The 20,000-nt window shown below is 29.7% G+C and overlaps 1 protein-coding gene across 4 annotated transcripts in view; it reads left to right on the top strand.

Annotated features, from left to right (window-relative positions):
- Window positions 1-20,000, top strand: part of LOC137638048 (glutaminase kidney isoform, mitochondrial-like) — a 480,442-nt gene that overhangs the window by 184,469 nt on the left and 275,973 nt on the right. For all 4 annotated transcript variants that reach the window (XM_068370139.1, XM_068370142.1, XM_068370138.1 and 1 more), the window contains 3 exons: window positions 3,387-3,500; window positions 7,624-7,753; window positions 18,261-18,388. In XM_068370139.1, the coding sequence (XP_068226240.1) occupies window positions 3,387-3,500; window positions 7,624-7,753; window positions 18,261-18,388 (372 nt within the window). The remainder of the gene's footprint in view (window positions 1-3,386; window positions 3,501-7,623; window positions 7,754-18,260; window positions 18,389-20,000) is intronic.

The following is a 20,000-nucleotide window of genomic DNA, read 5'->3' as shown; positions in this document are numbered from 1 at the left end:
TAGAAGCCAGTGATTATTAGAGGCTGCCGGCTTGCCTAGAATCGCTAAAGTTTCAGAACTATTTATTCAGACCATAACCCTAACAACATACATTCCTTATTAACTAGCGAAATCACAACGAGATCTCGAAAATACATGTGTAAATTCTGTTGTTAGACACGTTTCTTGTCGTCTTTGATATAGAAGCCAAGGTTAAATTCAATATTGAATTAACTACGCCTAAATTGACATGATTCCTATAGTCTTTATGGTAGTGAACTACTATAAAGACTATAGGAATTGTCTTAATTTAGGTGTTGTTAATTCAACACTGAATTTCACCTTGGCTTCACTATTAAAGACGATGAGAAATGTGTCTAACAAGATTGAATTTGTACAGATGTTGTTCCACGTAAATCTAAAATGAAACAAATGTAAAATTTGTTAATATGAATTATCTTCGACTTTAGTGTAAGGCAAGATATATTGGATGGAGCGCCATCTTATCTAAGCAAATGAATTGGAAGAAATGTAGTGTAATGGTTTATAATTCTCAAGTCATTGTAGTCAAGCTTAGATAGAGACCTGAAAGGGCTAACTTTATAATGGTGTATAATAATTCTCAAGTCATTATAACCAAAATTGAATAGAGACCTGGAAGTACTAACTTTATAATGGTGTATAATTTTCAGGTCATTGTGGCCAAGATTAGATAGAGACCTGGAATTACTAACTTTATGATGGTGTATGATTCTCAGGTCATGATAACCAAAATTAAATAGAGATCTGGAAGTACTAACTTTATAGCGATGTATGATTCTCAAGTTATTGTAGCCAAGGTTAGATAGAGACTTAGAAGTACGAAGTTGGTAATGGTGTATAATTCTCAAGTCATTGTAACCAAAATTAAATAGAGACCTGGAAGTACTATTTTAAATAGTGATATATAATTCTCAGGTCATTGTAGCCAAGATTAGATAGAGACCTGGAAGTACTAAGTTGATGAAGTGACAAATTTTAGAAGAAAAGTGGATCAATAGTCAGGAATTGTGAATGCTCATTGTATGTAAGGTGGGCTAACAAGCTGTTGGTGAGGCTTCCATGTAGGAGAATGTAAGGTCTGGTCGACTGAATGTTGGTAAATTACATACGAAATTTGAATATTGCTGAATCAGCAATGAAAGCTAAATGTAAGTCTTTGCAATTTGAAAACTCGAAAAATTAGCCAATGATAAATATTCATGAGTAAAATGTTAATATTTTTTAAGGAATACGTAATCGATGATTCATTTTTTTTTTTTTTTTTTTTTTTTTTTTTATCTGATACGAAAGCACCATTCGTTTGTGAAGTTTTATATTAAAAGAAAAACTAGATAACATATACAATTTTTTCTTTCAATTTCACTGTGGAATTAAAAAAAAAGCCTTGTTAAAACTGCGAGATATATATAAATAACCTTTAATTTTATTTAGTCAGTATCATTGTGAAAACTTCCAATTAATTAACATTGAAAATTAAAGTTAAATTTCCTATAAAATAAATGGAAAATTCCAAAGATTTTTTTTTCACTTTGAATAAGAGTTTGATGTTATTATATATAAAGATAACGTCCTATTGTTAAAATAATTAATGTAGACACTAAAAGATACTGAAAATATTTTCTTTAGAGACATTTCAACATATATTATCTAGCAAATTAAAGTGCATAGTACGAATATAATTTTTCCATTTTTTTTTTATTCTTTTAGTAGATTAAAGATGGAAGTAAAATGGTGTTTTATCATTGTGTAATTCTCTAGAAACTGAGTAATACACCTTTTTCTCATCATAGAAGTATAAAGATATTTTATCGTCATTTTACAAATATCAGAATCACATTTTTTTTTTATTTCCAAAGGGAATGATGATATTTTGTTAATTTTTTTCAGCTTTCAGGACACTAAAAAGCCAAAAATGAATTATAATATCCCTTATAAAATCGTTGATATGAGATTTGCAAATGAATAGATAGACAAATAGAAAATTGAGTTAAATATATTTTTTTAACGGATTTTGACGTAGGAAAAATCTATTTTTGGGTGAGATAGCCATGTCGACCTGATCGAAAGTTTAGGTAACATCAAATGAAAATATAATCCTTTTATCATTAACTAGTCATTGCAAATATGGAAGTCTTTTATGAAATTAAGATTACGCAAAAAAAACTACTAATTTATCATTGTATTAATGAGATTTTGAGATATTTAAAAAGGAAAAATCGATATAAGGAAAATTCCGTTTGGCTGTCATTTTGGTTTTAGAAACTGAAGGAAAATGAAGAAAAAATCTTATTCGTGGCTTCTATTTTTTTTTTTTTTTTTTCAGATAATTTGAAATTTTTATAGTACTGAACATTATGAAAACATTGAGACGAGTTTTTTTTTTTATAAATTGAAAGAGAATAAAGAAAACTTTTAATTCATGGCTTCTATTTTATACTTTTTCAGATAATTTGATATTTTTACGACATTGAAAATTATGAAAACTATCATATATTTTGCCCTTTTTCTAACATTGGTAAAATATTTTATTTTTTACAAATTGAAAGAGAATAAAGAAAATGTTTTGTTCAGGAATTTTATCTGGAAAAAATTATAAGATTTTCTCTACATTGTCAGCCATTATGGTATTTTATTCAAAGAATTATATGAAAGCAGAGACTTTTGATTACAAGATTTTATAAAAGTTAGGCAGTGTTTAAGAGTTTTAAGACTTTTAAAAAAAGACAACAGAAAGGGCCTTTTTGTCATTATTCTTTCGTCATCTTCCATATGAGAAAAAAATAGATTTTTTACATTTTTAGTCTATAATTTTAGATTTAGAAAATTTAGATAATAAAGAGATAGCAATTTTGTTGCAAGTTTTCTCAATTTTCAATGTTGAAAGCAAGAGAAAGAATATTAATTGTTTTTAAAGTATTTAGTCAATGCAAAAAAAAAAAGGATGAAAATAACAAGTAGCAGTTTTGTTGCAATTTTTCATGTAAAAAATAAGTTTTTTTAGAAGTATTTAGTCAATATAACATTTTTGAGGACATAAGAAAATATAAAGTATTAATTATATTACAATTTTACGCAATTTCCCATGTAAAAACAATATACATTTTTATTGTATGTAGTCAATATAAAAACTTTTTAAAGACATCCAGAAAGAATAAGATCAGAAAAATATCAATTTTTATAGCATATAGTCAATATAAAAACCGTTTTAAAGGTATCCACAAAGAAGGAAAAAAATTAAAATACCAATTTTTATAGTATCTAGTCAATATAAAAACTTTTTTAAAAAAAAAAAAAACACCCAGAAAGAAGAACACAAAAAAGTAGCCATTTTTTCCGCCCTATTGTCAACATTGAAAATATCACAGCCACAGGCACCAGAGATCTCGCTCACAGAGCCCCTCAGTCAACGGGTCGCCTTCCCACCGCGCTCCGATCACTTCGCCCACCACCAGATGGCTCAACAGATGTCAGTTCAAGAAGTACGCAACGCTGTCGGAAAACTGTTTAAAAATGCTCTTGAGAACGAGTCTTGCTGCTGTTTATTGATCGTGTATATATATGTGTGTATTTATACATATATGTATAAATTTAATGTACATTATATATAAGTATATATGTATGTATGAATGTATACGTAATATATATATATATATATATATATATATATATATATATATATATATATATGCATATTTATATATGTATATACATATATGCATATCTATATATGTATATACACATATATATATATATATATATATATATATATATATATATATATATATATATATATATATATGTATATATATATAAATATTTATATATATATATATATATATATATATATATATATATATATATATATGTATATATATATATAAATATTTATATATATATTTATTTGTACATATATATATATGTATATATATATATAAATATTTATATATATATTTATTTGTACATATATATATGTATATATATGCATATATATATATATATATATATATATATATATATATATATATATATATATGCATATGCATATATGTATGTATATATATTCATATATATGCAACCATTGCTTGCAAGCTGTAAACTTATTACTTTTTCAATTCCCTGTGCATGACCTACTTGTAAGAGGAGCTACATTCATTATGGTTAAAATCGACCAAGCTGTCTGTAGTACACATTTTAGAGAAGGAAATCCTATTTTAGGAAACTTGATAAGCTAAATTAGATGGCCTATAAAGTAGAGCCAAGCTGGGAAAGTCTTAGGCAGTTTATTAGACGAACTAGACTAAAATAGAAGGTTTAGACGAAGTGGCGTTTTATTGTAGAAGTTGATGCAAGGAATTTCTTGGTTTGTCTTCCAGTGATGCTTTGAATTTTTGGTGGAATTTTAGCTGAAATTTGAAATCCTTTAAAAAAGTATATTCACAGTATATATATATATATATATATATATATATATATATATATATATATATATATATATATATATATATATATATACATATATATATATATATATATATATATATATATATATATATATATGTATATATATGTATATATATATATATATATATATATATATATATATATATATATATATATATATATATATATATATATATATGATTGATGTGAAAATGTGGTTAAATGCAAAATGGCTTATTACCTAAAGTAGCACTATTAATAAATACGATAATAGTAAATTTATGTTTCCCGATATAGCCCATCTTATAATATTTTCTTCTCAATCACTTTGTGTTTCATTTGATTTATATAAATTGTTATTAAGATTAATCCTGATTTACATAATATTATGTTTATAATTACACCATCCTGAAATTTAAATAAATCATATTAAAAGCCAAAAAATACAACAACCTGTTTCATACCAGGAAAAACTTAAATCTATTTTCATTTTTTAAATTGCTTAAAAAAAATCATACAAGGCAACACAAATCACAATCAAAACGGAAGCACCAGAACATTCTTGTCATTGACTCTGCTAGAAAATTAGTTATTAAAGTTCTAGGAATCAGCTAACCCATAAAAAGTATGAATAACAGTAACATAGCATTATATTTATAGAATCGATTGCAATAGTTTTGGTGAAAATCGAAATGATGGTACACTTGCCTCAAGAGTGCGTTTAAGATGGCATCTTTAAGCATCTCTCCGCCAAGCTTTGATCCCAAGTAGCAAATGTACATGGCAAAGTGGAATGCAATCTCGTCAAGAACTTATACACTTTGCTGTTGCTCCTGCAAAGAAAAGTACAGGTTACTGGGCTCAAATGTCTGTCGGGGAGATGACAGAAGATGTCAGAAGGCGCGCTCGTGTGGCATTTCTTTGAAGAGAACGCACCTAAAACAGCTACGTTTACTTCCACCGTATATTCAACAACCTGCACATTATAGTACAGCCCTTTCCAGCAGCTTGCTTTACCACTCGACACTTTCAGAGCAATCTGCCATATGTTTTTGTTTTTTAATTGCCACTGTATTGCTGCTGCCATGCCTGGAATTCTTGGTATATATCTGCAGTGTTTTGTTTTCCCTTCTAACCAAAAGTATTATTGTTTGATGGCATTGCGAGCTTGTGCACTTTTCCTTTATCTAACTTCAAGAGAATTCTGCGTTACATTAAACAGTACATCAAGTAAGCATTTTTTTTTCTCTCTGTGTTTAATTTATGGAACGGTAATATAGCTGTAGTTACTCTGGTTAATGGATATTCTTACATGCATACACATGCTGTACTAATACTGGAACATTTAACTAATAATAAATCAATATATATATATATATATATATATATATATATATATATATATATATATATATATATATACATATGTGTGTGTATATATATATATATATATATATATATATATATATATATATATATATATATATATATATAAGTATAAATATATATACATATACATGTATATACATTTTTATATATGTATATATATATATATATATTGTATATATATGTGTGCATATATACTATATATATATATATATATATATATATATATATATATATATATATATATACATATATATATATATATATATATATATATATATATATATATATATACTGTGTATATGTTTGTGTATATATATATATATATATATATATATATATATATATATATATATATATATATATATATATATATATATATATACATATATATGTATATATATGTATATACATATATATATATACATATATATGTATATATATACATATACATATATATATATATATATATATATATATATATATATATATATATATATATATATATATATATATATATATATATATAGCCATCAACAATTTAAATAGGACAAGTATAGACATTATCAATTACGGCTACTTCACTCCTGTAATCACGCCATTCACCCAACTCTAACATAACAGAAAATGCATTTAAAATCCAATTCCAACAGAGACGGAAATCCGGAGCACACCAACACAAAACACGACCATCTTGAGTTGCATGAAATGGGGCCATTTCGTGTCCTTATAGAATCACCTTCTCTTGCTCAGAGGAATGAGATATGGCCGTATGATTCTGCACATTTACCATTGTTGTGTGTAATATGCTCCTTTATTCTCTCATATTATATCCTGTGTGTCTTTTTGCTTCCTTTCTTTATTTATGTTTTAAAGTATTTACGATTTACGATGATTAATTGGCATTTTGTTGTGTGATTAATTTTTCTATCTTTTTTGCGGACACTATACTGTTCACTCATGTCATCATAATGCAGCGTGATTAGGTTCTGTATCATAAGTGCCTACTAAATATACCATTTAATACGTCAGGTATGCATTCAGAATACTCAAATATCTTGAGGAGCATTTCTAGTACCTTTTTATCCTATTATCAAATCTATAAACTCAAGATTCTAGAAAGTTTCGATGAAAATGTAGAAATATATTTAATAACGTTTCATATATTCCTATTTCAAATATCTATATGAATTCTTGAAAGAAAATCCCTTTTTCTTGAAGAGGTTTAACAAGGAATTTTTTTAGATTTTCGTAATTAAAATTTCTATTTTTCGCAGGTAACTCGCACCTGGTGACAGTAAGAAGATTCAATAACATGATTGCACCTTTTAGAAATCTACACTTGACTTAGCTTACTTTAATTGATGATAATAAAAGAGTGTTTTAAAGTTATTTCTTGTTCCAGATTGGAAATGATAATTCTATTCTCCTGCAAAATTGTAACTTTCTTATCTTACCACTTGTATTTTTATTGAATTGCAATCGAAGATAGTTTGGGCAATTTAAGAATAGCACACCCAAATGGGTATTACTTTATATTGTATATAATATACATCTACTTCGGTCAGGAGTGGGACTTTATACAATATCTATCTATCTATCTATCTTTCTCTCTATCTATCTTTATCTCTATCTATCTATCTTTCTATCTATCTATACAGCATATGCAGGATATATATATTAAAATCCAAATGTCAGTATCCTTAACTTATCAATGGTTTTCCTTTTCCAAATGTACCAGAATAACCCAATCATTTCCATCTCCCTCAACGCCAGAGTCATCCAAGACAACATCGTCCTCATATCCAGAGCTCTGAGGCACCAGTTTGTGATCCCGGACTGGCACGATTTCACCGCCTATATAGAGGAATTCTATTGGTCTGTCAAAACACTGACGGACGGGAAGGTCAGTCTGGGTATTTTACAGGTTTTGACACATCAATACTTCTATATTTTTTATTGTTTCTTTACAAAGCACTGCTGCTTGACTGGCTGTCCCCAAGTGGATATGGTTATAAGTTTTCATTGATTGATACTTTCAAAGCTTTACGTGTTTTTCAAATATATTTTCATTTTTATCAACAGTGTTTTTCAATGGGGTTTCAGTGTTACATGAAATGTGTTCTATGGCGAATTCCAGCATTTTTCCAATTTTCTGCCAATATTGGAATTGTTCATGTCCATTCCTGTGACACCACCTAAAATAGTTTCCATTCCCGTAACATTACCTTAAAGAATTTCCTATTTGCCTATGTTTATTCCAGTGATTCCACCCAAAATAGTTTCCATTCCTGTAATGTCACCTTAATGAACGTCCGATTTATCTGTGTCCATAACTTTGATGCCACTTAAAATAGTGTCCAATCCTGTAACGTTACGCCGAAGAACTTCCTGTTTACCTATGTCCATTCCTGTTATGTCACCTTAAGTCATTTCCATTCCTGTGTCGTCACGTCAACGAACTCCCTGTTTATCTATGTCCATTCCAATGACATCACTTAAAATGGTTTCTTTTGCTGTAACACCACGTTACAGAACGTCCCATTTGCTTATATTCAGCCCTGTAACGTCATCCTAAAGAACTTGCTATTCTACTATGTCCATTCGTGTGATGTAGCATTAACTAACATGCTGGACTTCAATTTTGCACTAGTACGGTAAGAGTATTAGGTACATGGCACAAAGTTTGTCAGGAAAATGCTGGAGGGCGCCAGGAAATGGTTTCTTGCGATACCCCCTTTCACACACATGAAGAGCTTTTACTTTACTCTTCTTGAATATTTCTCCCTTATTTGTCTCTATTTGTCAGCTTTTAGAACGCCTCGTATCAGATGGAGATACGGTGTGTAAATATGTTTTGACCCGTGTCTTGTTCATTTAAGTTTGTAGATTCATCTAAGATCAATTTATTCGTAACTCGGGAGTTGTAGAATATTATCCCTCTGTAGCTGTTATTGATTCGATATTTTTTTTTCTATAAAGTCTTTTCTATGATCCATTCATGTATATCATGCACATTTCCGTTAGTTCTTTGAGTCATGTCACCACGCCTCCAACCATGATGTAACATCTCGCAAACCTTTGCACAGAGTAGCCAACCTGTAGAGATTGGGGTTCTCCTGCTGTATAGGACCGGAAAAAACAGCCATCAACCTAATTTGGTATTAAACCAAAGTCATGCATGCATTTTCTTTAAATAGGTATCACCGTCTACGGAAATAATCGATATCTATATCCCTACCATCACAACCACAACTGGCTACTTTGTGCAAAGCTTTGCGGCCAGAGCCCATGAAATTTACAAGACATCAAGATTGTTTAACTCATTTCTATAACTGGCACCGCATGGGAATGATTTTGTTTCAACTGAGTCTGTACAGTGGAATGCATTATAGCACCATCTGTTAAATCTCGTCTATCCATAAGATTTGATAATTTCAGATAGAGCTGGAATTATCTCTGTAGCTTAGAGGTTGTCTTTTACCCATTCATTAGGCTGCTTTAGGTAGTAGACATTTGGAAAGAGCATCCAATTATCTTCTCGTAAAATAAGTATTGAAAACTCCAGGTGTCAATGACTTCTTGCCGAAAATTTTGTTTTATATATGAAGTGGATGAGATTATTATTATTATTATTATTATTATTATTATTATTATTATTATTATTATTATTATTATTATTATTATTATTATTATTATTATTATTATTATTATTATTATTATTATTACATAGCTTAACCAAAACAGTGAATATATTGCTAAATCACCCAAAGTGCTAGTCAGAGTGCTTTGCATATAAAGTATCCCCACGCTACTGAGGAAATAAAACATAATTTTGAAAAAGATTGGGCAGCTAAAAAGCAGAAAGTATTTCAGAAAAGACACTATGTACATTGTGTCATACGGGGCTTGTGGGTTGTGGTGACCGATTTGGTAACGTCCCTGACTGGTGAACGCCAGACTGGGGTTCAAGTCCTGCTCAAATTCGTGAGTTCCTTTGGTTTCTGCAACCTCGCCATTCTTGTGAGCTAAGGATGGGGCGTTTAGAGGAGCCTATAGGTCTATCTGCTGGGTCATCAGCAGTCATTACCTGGGCTTCTCTGGTTCTAGCTTTGTTGGAGAGGGGCCTTGGGCGCTGATCATATGTATACCTGATCAGTGTCTTAGGCATTGTCCTGCTTGCTAAGGCAATGTCACTGTCATTTACCTCTGCCATTCATGAGCGTCCTTTGAAACCTTTAAGCTCTATAGTTGGCCATTCTTCAAGAGGATTAGCATTTTGTTTAAGCTGGAAATATATAAAGATCTTTGAGTTCATTCAAGACAGTTGTAAGCTGTCTTATTTCCTAGATATTATTTCATAGTAGAATTATGTGGTGTTCCCCAGTTGCAAATTGGTGGTGAATGTCCTCCCCGGTCCCTGGTGCTGAATCATTACCCCCTCAAAGCATTTCATAATAGACAAGTTTCTCTTACTGTTGGATTCTATCCCATTATTTCCTTTATATTTATAGACTTCGTCATTTTGCACTAGATGAAAATTGGTTTTCGCTGGGAAAATAAATCGGATTTATTTAATTTCGTAAGATGCATTTTGTAAAGGCAAGGGAACAAGAAGATCAAGGGATAAGATTCTCAAAATTTTTATCATAAGGGTATCATTGTCAGACAGACATACATCAAAATCGTGTTTTCACTACATCAACCGTAGTAAGACAGAGGACAGACTGTTAAACTAATAGACAGATTTAGACTGCCCTTTTAGCAATTTCATTAATTTTTAAACGGTAAAACTACTATTTTCCTAAATAAATATTTGTGTCAGCTGAATGTCATCTAAAAAAATATTTAAGAGAATGATTGTTCAACAATATAAACTGTCACTGCTTTGTTTGCCCATTGCTTGCTATGTCAAGAGTTAGCTTATATTGAATAAAAAAAAAAAAGAATCACTGACTCAGTGGCTTTGTACACTTGCACAATACACTTCATAGCGTTACGCCAATCATCGTTTATGTTGCTGCCCGTAATTCTAGCTTCCACTCAATCGATCCTAAGTCATAGGGATCTTTCTTTATAAAAACGTAATGTATTAGGTCAACTAAGCTCTTTTATAGCCTCGTTCTTCTTCCCACGATGATTTACGATTTTTTCCTCTCATGTTATCTGTCTAAATGTTGTCTTTCATTGAAAGGGGTAGCAATAAGTAATAATTTTCATGTCTTATTTGCTTTGCATGTGAATGAATAAATATTATACCTTGAAGGTCCGTGAACCTTGGAGTAATAGCATAGTTGGCTTTATATTCAATTTATAGAAAAATTCGTTGAAGTTCTTTTACCATTTAGCTCACCAAGTTGATTCCTATTCGTTTATAAAGCATGATAAATTCCTTTTAGTTAAGCCTTAAGCTTTAGACACACAAGTCCGTTTTCTATTTTTGGTGTCCTTTACAGAAAACTTCTCATAGCGTAGTCAGTACCACTGAAATGGATAAATTAAAGGTAACACAAGCTATGGATTGAATAACATACCTTACTGGTAATTTCAAAATTTTTTTAGGATTAATTTTGTCTACAATTTTATCTAAATCTTGTTACCATCAAAACAAGCAAATCAGAACGTTTCAGTTAGTTATACCTCAAATTGGTTACGACAGAAACCTGTTTTCTTTAGTCGGTTTTCTATCAGGTTAGCCCCCCTTGTCAAGAAACTTTGAATTAACCTGACAAAATTGGCAATAAAATTAAAGACACTTGTAACTATGTAACATACTTTAAATTTAAGGGTTAATATTTCAATGGGTTTATCGTATAGAAAAATCAGCTAAAGTCGTGATATCTTATGATAATGCATGTCGATAATAATTTCAATTAACGTTTCAGTTATGCCTGAATCTTGTTTTCAGTAATTTAGAATCTCGCTAGAAAACTTTGCAATGGGCACCACAATTTAACGGATAGCTTTAAGTAAGACATGTTCTTCATGTCGCATCCATTTGCAATTACCACTTTAGTCTGGTATCAACCCAGAATATTTAATCAACTTACCAAGAAAATTCCAAATGAATCTTGATGCCCAGGCATTAGAATCTTACCGTTATATTCGGTAAGAAACTGTTTCATTTTGAACTTGTTTTATATCATGCAAACGATAATGTTAACTACAGGGATTACTTAAGGGGCTTTACAGCGATCCGTCGACCCTTAGTTGTCTTCCACTTTTCAGTCTTCTACTTTACCTATATCTCTGCTTCCTTTCTTCCTTCTTGTCCAGCTACTTCAATTTTTTATTTCCCCCCTTTCATCCCTCTGCTCTAAATGTCTTTCGTTGCCCCAACGCTGGGCCACATAACCCAAAATCACATTACAAACAAATAAAATTTATCGAAATAAATAGAATTATATCTCCCTAAATTTAAAAAGATCTGAGTTTACTATTATTCATTATAAGTCATTTAATAGAAATCCATAACACCATATTGGAAGGTCCGAACCCCAGGTCTTCAACAAACGGGCACAAACAGGAGAAGACGCCAGAGAAACCAGCCGAATGATAAGTAATCACTTATGTTCACAAGTCTCTTGGTGTTCTGCGTGTTTTTCTGTAGTAATTAGAAATTTTGACTACTTTAGATAATTCGATATTTACTTGTCAATTGTTATTTTTTTTTTTTTTTTTTTTTTTTTTTTTTTTTTTTTTGCAGCTTAATACGCTGTGAGAGATATTATCATGCAGGAGTGAGAGAACACATGATTTTTTTAATGCATGATTTTTTTTTAGCCGATTTTGATATTTAGAACCCTCGTGATTTTATAATCTAACTTGCATACACTTTTTAAAATGAATTTTGATACAACAGAATATGACATATGGGGCATTGATTCATTGTATAAATTTTGCGTATTAGGATTTTTTCAATGAGAGTTGGGAAGAGAAAACTCTTAATACATCCTTTAGAAAATAACTGTTTCCTTTTCTGTGTTTTCTTCGGTTCTGGGCTAGTAAAAGGTATAAATGTTCCAACCTAATGGAATTTATTTCCTCGGAAATTGTATTTTGAATTCTATGCAACAGCACAGCTTTTAAAAAGTGCTCAGTGATTTTCATTTAGCAATTTTCTTACTTTGTATTATTGCACATTTACGCCGCTTTTGAAGTCACATAAATTTAACATTATATTAGATGTTATGTCAGTATATGTATCGTTTTTGACTACAGTGAATTGGCAAAGTATCCATACACACTTAAATCAAAATGCACAAGAAATCTTATCTAAAGAGATTTCTTAAAGATCAGATTAAAAAATATCACTGTGTTAATATTAAACAAGATTATTTTATTTTGTACAATAATCTGGCGGTACACTACACAAGAACTCCCAAATTACTTGCTCGTGTGTCTAAGCCTATTGAAATTTGGTTTTTTCATTTCATTGGGTCTTTATGAGACTGAAAAGAAATGACCTTTTGGATATATTTGCTATAGTTCCCCATTTTGTGTGAAGCAACTGGGCTATAGTTTTATTATTACTTTCCATGCTTTAATGTTCGGAGATATTTGGAGACAGAACAGTGATTATACTTATTCATATCAACACCTAAACCATTTTTGTTTTGAAAACAAATGCTTGCATTTAAAACTATTCAAACCAAGGATAAATTTTCATCTAAAAAAAAAATCAATGGGAGTGATCTTTCCCATCAAAGTGAATGAATATAAAACGCTAATTATCTCTGAAAATCATTAATTAGTATTAGTTAATATACAAAATTTTACAACTCACTATCTTCTTTCATTACAAACTTTTTGGACATTTCATGAAAACTATAATTCCTTTATTTATCGATGGAAGTAGAAAAAAAACATATCAATGTCAGTTTCCATAACTCACATTATTAGTATTTCTTTAAAATTGCAATAATGACAGTGCTTTTTTATTCTTTGGTGTGCTGCGTAGATTTCACAACATGGCAAGGTAAGACACACGAACGTAGTTTTTTTTTCCTGACACTGCTTTGCACAAAACCACTCTCGTTGGTGTTCTTTTTTTTTTTTTAATGCTCTAATGGGCATTCAGTTCACTTATATTTATACATCAGAATGGATTATTTACATACATAAGACTTTCCATGTATGTATATTGGGGTTATATTCACGTATGTATGTGACTTCATAGGTGTATCACATTTGTGTACCCCTATATTTTAAATGTGATTATGTATATACACTCGTAAACGTAGGTTATATATATATATATATATATATATATATATATATATATATATATATATATATATATATATATATTCATATGAATATATATATATATATATATATATATATATATATATATATATATATATATATATATATATTCATATAAACATCTATATATATATATATATATATATATATATATATATATATATATATATATATATATATATATATATATATATATATGTATGTATGTATGTACATATATATATATATATATATATATATATATATATATATATATATATATATATATATATATCATATAAATATATATATATATATATATATATTCATATAAATATATATATATATTTATATATATACAGTATATATATATATATATATATATATATATATATATATATATATATAGATAGATAGATAGATAGATAGATATATATATATATATATATATATATATATATATATATATATATATATATATATATATATATATATATATACGTGTGCGTGTGTATGAGAGAGAGAGAGAGAGAGAGAGAGAGAGAGAGAGAGAGAGAGAGAGAGAGAGAGAGAGAGAGAGAGAGAGAGAGAGAATGCATATACATTTACAGTTGGACACAGGAAATCCTGGCGCACCTCGCTCTGATGAAATGCACCCTGTCACACCTTCACTGCATAGCAAGTTACCAAACAGATGATGTAGGGAGAGAAAGCAGAGATGGTGGGTGGGGCTAAACACAGGAACTCGCAGCGCAGTAAGGTTGTGACAGGGTGCACTTCTTCAGAGAGAGGTGTGCCAGGAATTCTAGTGTCCAGCTGTACGTATGTATGAAAAATAGCACATTATAAGCAATAAAAAAAATGAATCTTATAGGGATTATATTTAGAAGCAAATGTTATTTCCCATTCTTATCTACATTTTTTTTTTATTTTATTGTCCTGTTTTACTTTTCCATGTAAGATGGTTTCAGACAACTTACTACTCCCATTTATGTAAGTCTTCAAGTTGTTTTGATTATATTTGTAATCATTTTACCTTCAATATTTTTCATAATGATACCTGGATATTACCCTCTTATTTTATTACATTCATTAATGCTGGTATTAATTGAACATTTGGCATAGATTCATACATGTATGGTATAAAGCATAAAGAAAATATGCTATCCCTTTTGCCCTTTTAAATATATGTTGGTTAAATGTTAATTCTGAAATACATTAAAAATTATACAATGTAATTTTCCAATATATGGTGGTCAAAATGTAATCTGAAATTGATATCAATTGAGGTACGTATGAATATTTTCATTTTACGATATCAGGAAGCTTTTTTTATTCAAGATAATTCACATATGAATCAATATAGAGTTAGATGATGTAATAATAGTCTGGAATATAATTCGTGTTGATGAGTCTGCATAAATCATGTTAAAATTGGGGAGTTCTTAGACGTGTTGCGTTATTTTCGAAAAAGGAAATAAATAGTTATGGCGGCAACTTATGATAAACTTTTATTTGCAACCTCCTTGTCTCTTCAGTTCATATCGAGGAGTAAGAAATCTTCCAAGGTTGATAATTTTCGAATTTCTCTCGCCCTTTTACATGTAAATTTGAATAGCCTTTCGAGATAGTTTCAAAGGGTTAGTCTTGCTAAGTACCTATTCTAAAAGTAAATTTAATAATTGTTTAATGGATAAGATCAAGTTTAGCAGCTTTGAAAATCACATTATTAAGTATTTACAAAGATTTTTTTTCGTGTAGGTCTTTGCCCCAACATATGGTTTTCGAAAATATTTTTGGTATTGACTGGGTGTATCATTGTTCTTTTTGTGTATATATATGTATATATATATATATATATATATATATATATATATATATATATATATATATATATATATATATATATATATATATATATATATATATATATATGTATATTTTGATATATATATATATATATATATATATATATATATATATATATATATATATATGTATATATATATGTATATATATAATATATATATGTATATGTAAATATATATATATGGATATATATATGCAAATATATATATATATATATATATATATATATATATATATATATATATATATATATATGTATGTATGTATGTATGTATGTATGTATGTAGATATATAGATATATATAATATATATATATATATATATATATATATATATATATATATTATATATATATATATATATATATATATATATATATATATATATATTATATATATATATATATATATATATATATATATATATATATATATATATATATATATATATATATATATATAGTTTCTCTTGATAATTTATTCATTACGATATATGTGTTGGTTGTAAATATGCTGTGAATAAACAGGAATAGTTTCACTCTGACTTTTTGTTTTACTGCAGTACTATAAATTGATAGCTGCGATATATTTGTTTTTTTTAATCTTTCATCAAATTCAGAACTTCATTTCAATTATCGTGTAGTCGTCGTCAATAGAAAGCATTAAATAACTGATAATAGAAAGTCTATATATTATATAAGATTAATTGGATGCTCTTTCCAACAAACGCCTTTATTCGTGTCTATAGTTACGTTTAATAATTTCGAATACTTTAAATAATTGCGTAATTCTATTTTGTTATTTTATTTTAGTTACTTCAAATAATTACGTGTTGTGTTCATTGTTACCTTCTGTAATTCCGTGTTGTGTTTCTGGATACTTTCAATATTGTCACCTTCAGTAATTCCGTGTTGTGTTTCTGGTCACCATAAGTGTTTCTGATTACCTTCAGTAACTCCATATTGTGTTGCTGGTCACCTCAAATGAGTGTTTCTGGTCCCCGTAAGTAAGTAATTCTGGTTACCTTCAGTAATTCCATATTGTGTTTTTTTTTTTTTTTACCTACAGTAATTCCGTATTGTGTTTCTGTTTACCTTCAATAATTCTATATTGTGTTTTTTGTTTACCTTCTGTAATTCCGTATTGTGTTTCCACTTACCTTCAGTAATTCCGTATTGTGTTTCCACTTACCTTCAGTAATTCCGTATTGTGTCTCCACTTACCTTCGATAATTCCGTATTGTGTTTCTGCTTACCTGCAGTATTTCCAGTTTGTGTTTTCTTGTTTACCTTCATTAATTCCGTATTGTGTTTCCACTTACCTTCAGTGTAAGAATTGTCAAAACATATATAATAAAGATAAATAGATTCAGTAGATATAATCAGAGAAGACATTTTTATCCAAATAACCATTAATGAAAAAACGTTTCATACTTTGTTTAGTGAATCAATAACGGCAAATATTTATACAAATGTTTAGTGACTTTTTGGGGGGAGCAAATGTATATTCATTTAAACAATTGAGGCAATTATTTTGCACGTTTACATTTCTACTTACTGATATCATACATACCTTTTATATATTCTATTGGTTGTGTGCATGATTATACTCCTATGGCTCTGTCCTAATAATTATACATTCATTCATATTCACCTTGGCCATTTTCTGATATATTCTACACAGTTCCCGTCAATGAATAAGCATATTTGAGAATCAGTTAATGACTTCTATGGTATTATAAACATATCCAAATTGTTTTACATGTCTTCATATGCAAGCTAATGTACAATCATATTCACTGTTCTTAACTATAATTGTGTGCATTCTTAAAATTTTGAGGCCTCTATGCACGTATTTCTTAAACATTATTGCCAATAGGAACCATCCTTGCCTGAGAGTCTGCTGGATGGGAATTCGAGACCCGCTCAAACTCAATAGTTTTTCGTAGTGTTTACAACCTCATCATCCTTGTGAACTAGAGAGGTGGGTGGGAGAGGCTAAAGGTCTACATGCTAAGTCATCAGCAGCCATTGCCTGGCCCTCCCTGATCCTAGGTTGATGGAGAGGGGGCTTTGGCATTGATCATATGTGTATATGGTCAGTCTCTAGGACATTGACCTGTCCCTTGCCTCTACCATTCACGAGAGACTTTTAAATATTTAAGCTACTATACATCCACGCTCAAATCATGACAGTTCATACATACAGTTCTTAACTATTTTACTGCATTAATACACAAACTTATTAACTTCAAATATATGTTTTGATTTAATTTTTTTTTGTTTTCTTTACTGGCAGGTTGCGTCCTACATTCCTCAATTAACCAGGTTCAGCCCGGACCACTGTGGCGTCGCCGTCTGTTCAGTTGACGGACAAAGATACTCCATCGGAGACACAGACGTTAATTTCACAATGCAGTCGTGCAGGTTAGTTTACTTTTTCATTGTCTGGCCCTCCCTGGTCCTAGCTTGGGTGGAGAGGGCCTTGGACGTTGATTATATGTATATATGGCCAGTCTCTAGGCCTCTAGGTCATTGTCCTGCTACGCTACAGCTAGGGCATTGTCCTGTCTCTAGGCCATTGTCCTGCTACGCCACAGCTAGGGCATTGTCCTGTCTCTAGGCCATTTTCCTGTCTCTAGGGCATTATCACTGTTTTTTGCCTATGTTAATCGTGACAATAAACGAGAAATATGCCGTGTGAAATGCTGAATGTCTTGGAATGTATCCGATAAAATTAATTATGATAGGTCGCATAGAGAGTAGGGTTCCTCTGCAGTATAGGGCTAGAAAAAGCAACCTTTAATGTAAGTATGATAAAGGAGAGTTCGAAAGAATATAGCTGTATTCCAAAAATAAATCTATCCATCTCGAATATAATCCTCCTAACGTTGCGAAGAAAAAAACTATGAGTGCTGTCAAATCAATTTTTTCTTTTATTGATAACACAAGTGTGGTATAAAGCTTTATGTCTTGTAACCGGGGGAAAGAAAAAGAAATTACGAGTATTTTTAAACTATTGGTTATCGTACTGTTCGGATAGAATAGCAGTACAAGGCAAGTTACCAACACCATTGCGGTTACCACTATCGCTAATTATAAATTTAATCCAACGCTTTGGAGGAAAGATAGACGTCCAAAATTATCGGTTCTCAGAACCGATAGGCTAATACATTTATTTATCTATATAATCATATGCAACTATCAAAAGTCTAACAAGGAAAATAATATATACTGTCTCAGAAATATTCTGTCTTTTCCAGACATGGAACGTGGATTGTCTGTTGTGCTAGCAAGGAATAATTTTCAGCCTGCGGTGATATTGTGTGTGGGTGATTTAACTGCTTATATGCGGAAAATTTTCTTTCCCGCAGGCTGTTACTTTCAATGCACATTGAACATGTAATTATTTTTATTCTATCCTTAGTATATTATGGAAACCGTCTTTGAAATGTCTTTTCTTTTCCTGTATTGAAATATTTATCAAAATACAATTATACATTCGATTTTCGTGTTAGTAGATAACCAGAATAGCTCGTATATGGATTAAGAGTAATTCTGTCAACTGGGTATTTATTCACATTACTTTGGTTGGCGTTATAGGGGTCTCCTACTTAGGGCCAGCTGGGGAGTGGGGTGTAATGCCATCAGTGCACCTCACGCGATTTACCGTAGGCATTACTTGAAGGTATTTAACTCCATGACATACACCATTTACTGCGGTAATAAGAACTGAAGTATTATGATTGATATGTCATAAGTGTTAGGATTGATTGTTATTCTTAGAACTGACTTTCCATATATTGAATTTGTGTTAGGTGAACAATCTTTAAATAGATAAGATAATGGTTTTTACTTATTCTGTTTCACAAAAACAACAAAAGTCATCCAGCAAACTATTACGGATAAGAAATTATTATGAAGATTGTCAAAAGTTACCAGAGCTAATTTATTCTCAAAATAACCATTCCTAATAACTTTTTTTTTATATGAACACCATTGTACTAAAATGCATAAGAATACCTTAGGATAATCATGA

This window comes from Palaemon carinicauda, chromosome 3 (genome assembly GCF_036898095.1).
Source record: "Palaemon carinicauda isolate YSFRI2023 chromosome 3, ASM3689809v2, whole genome shotgun sequence".
NCBI classification, from domain to species: domain Eukaryota; kingdom Metazoa; phylum Arthropoda; class Malacostraca; order Decapoda; family Palaemonidae; genus Palaemon; species Palaemon carinicauda.
This window is presented reverse-complemented; position numbering and strand designations above follow the sequence as displayed.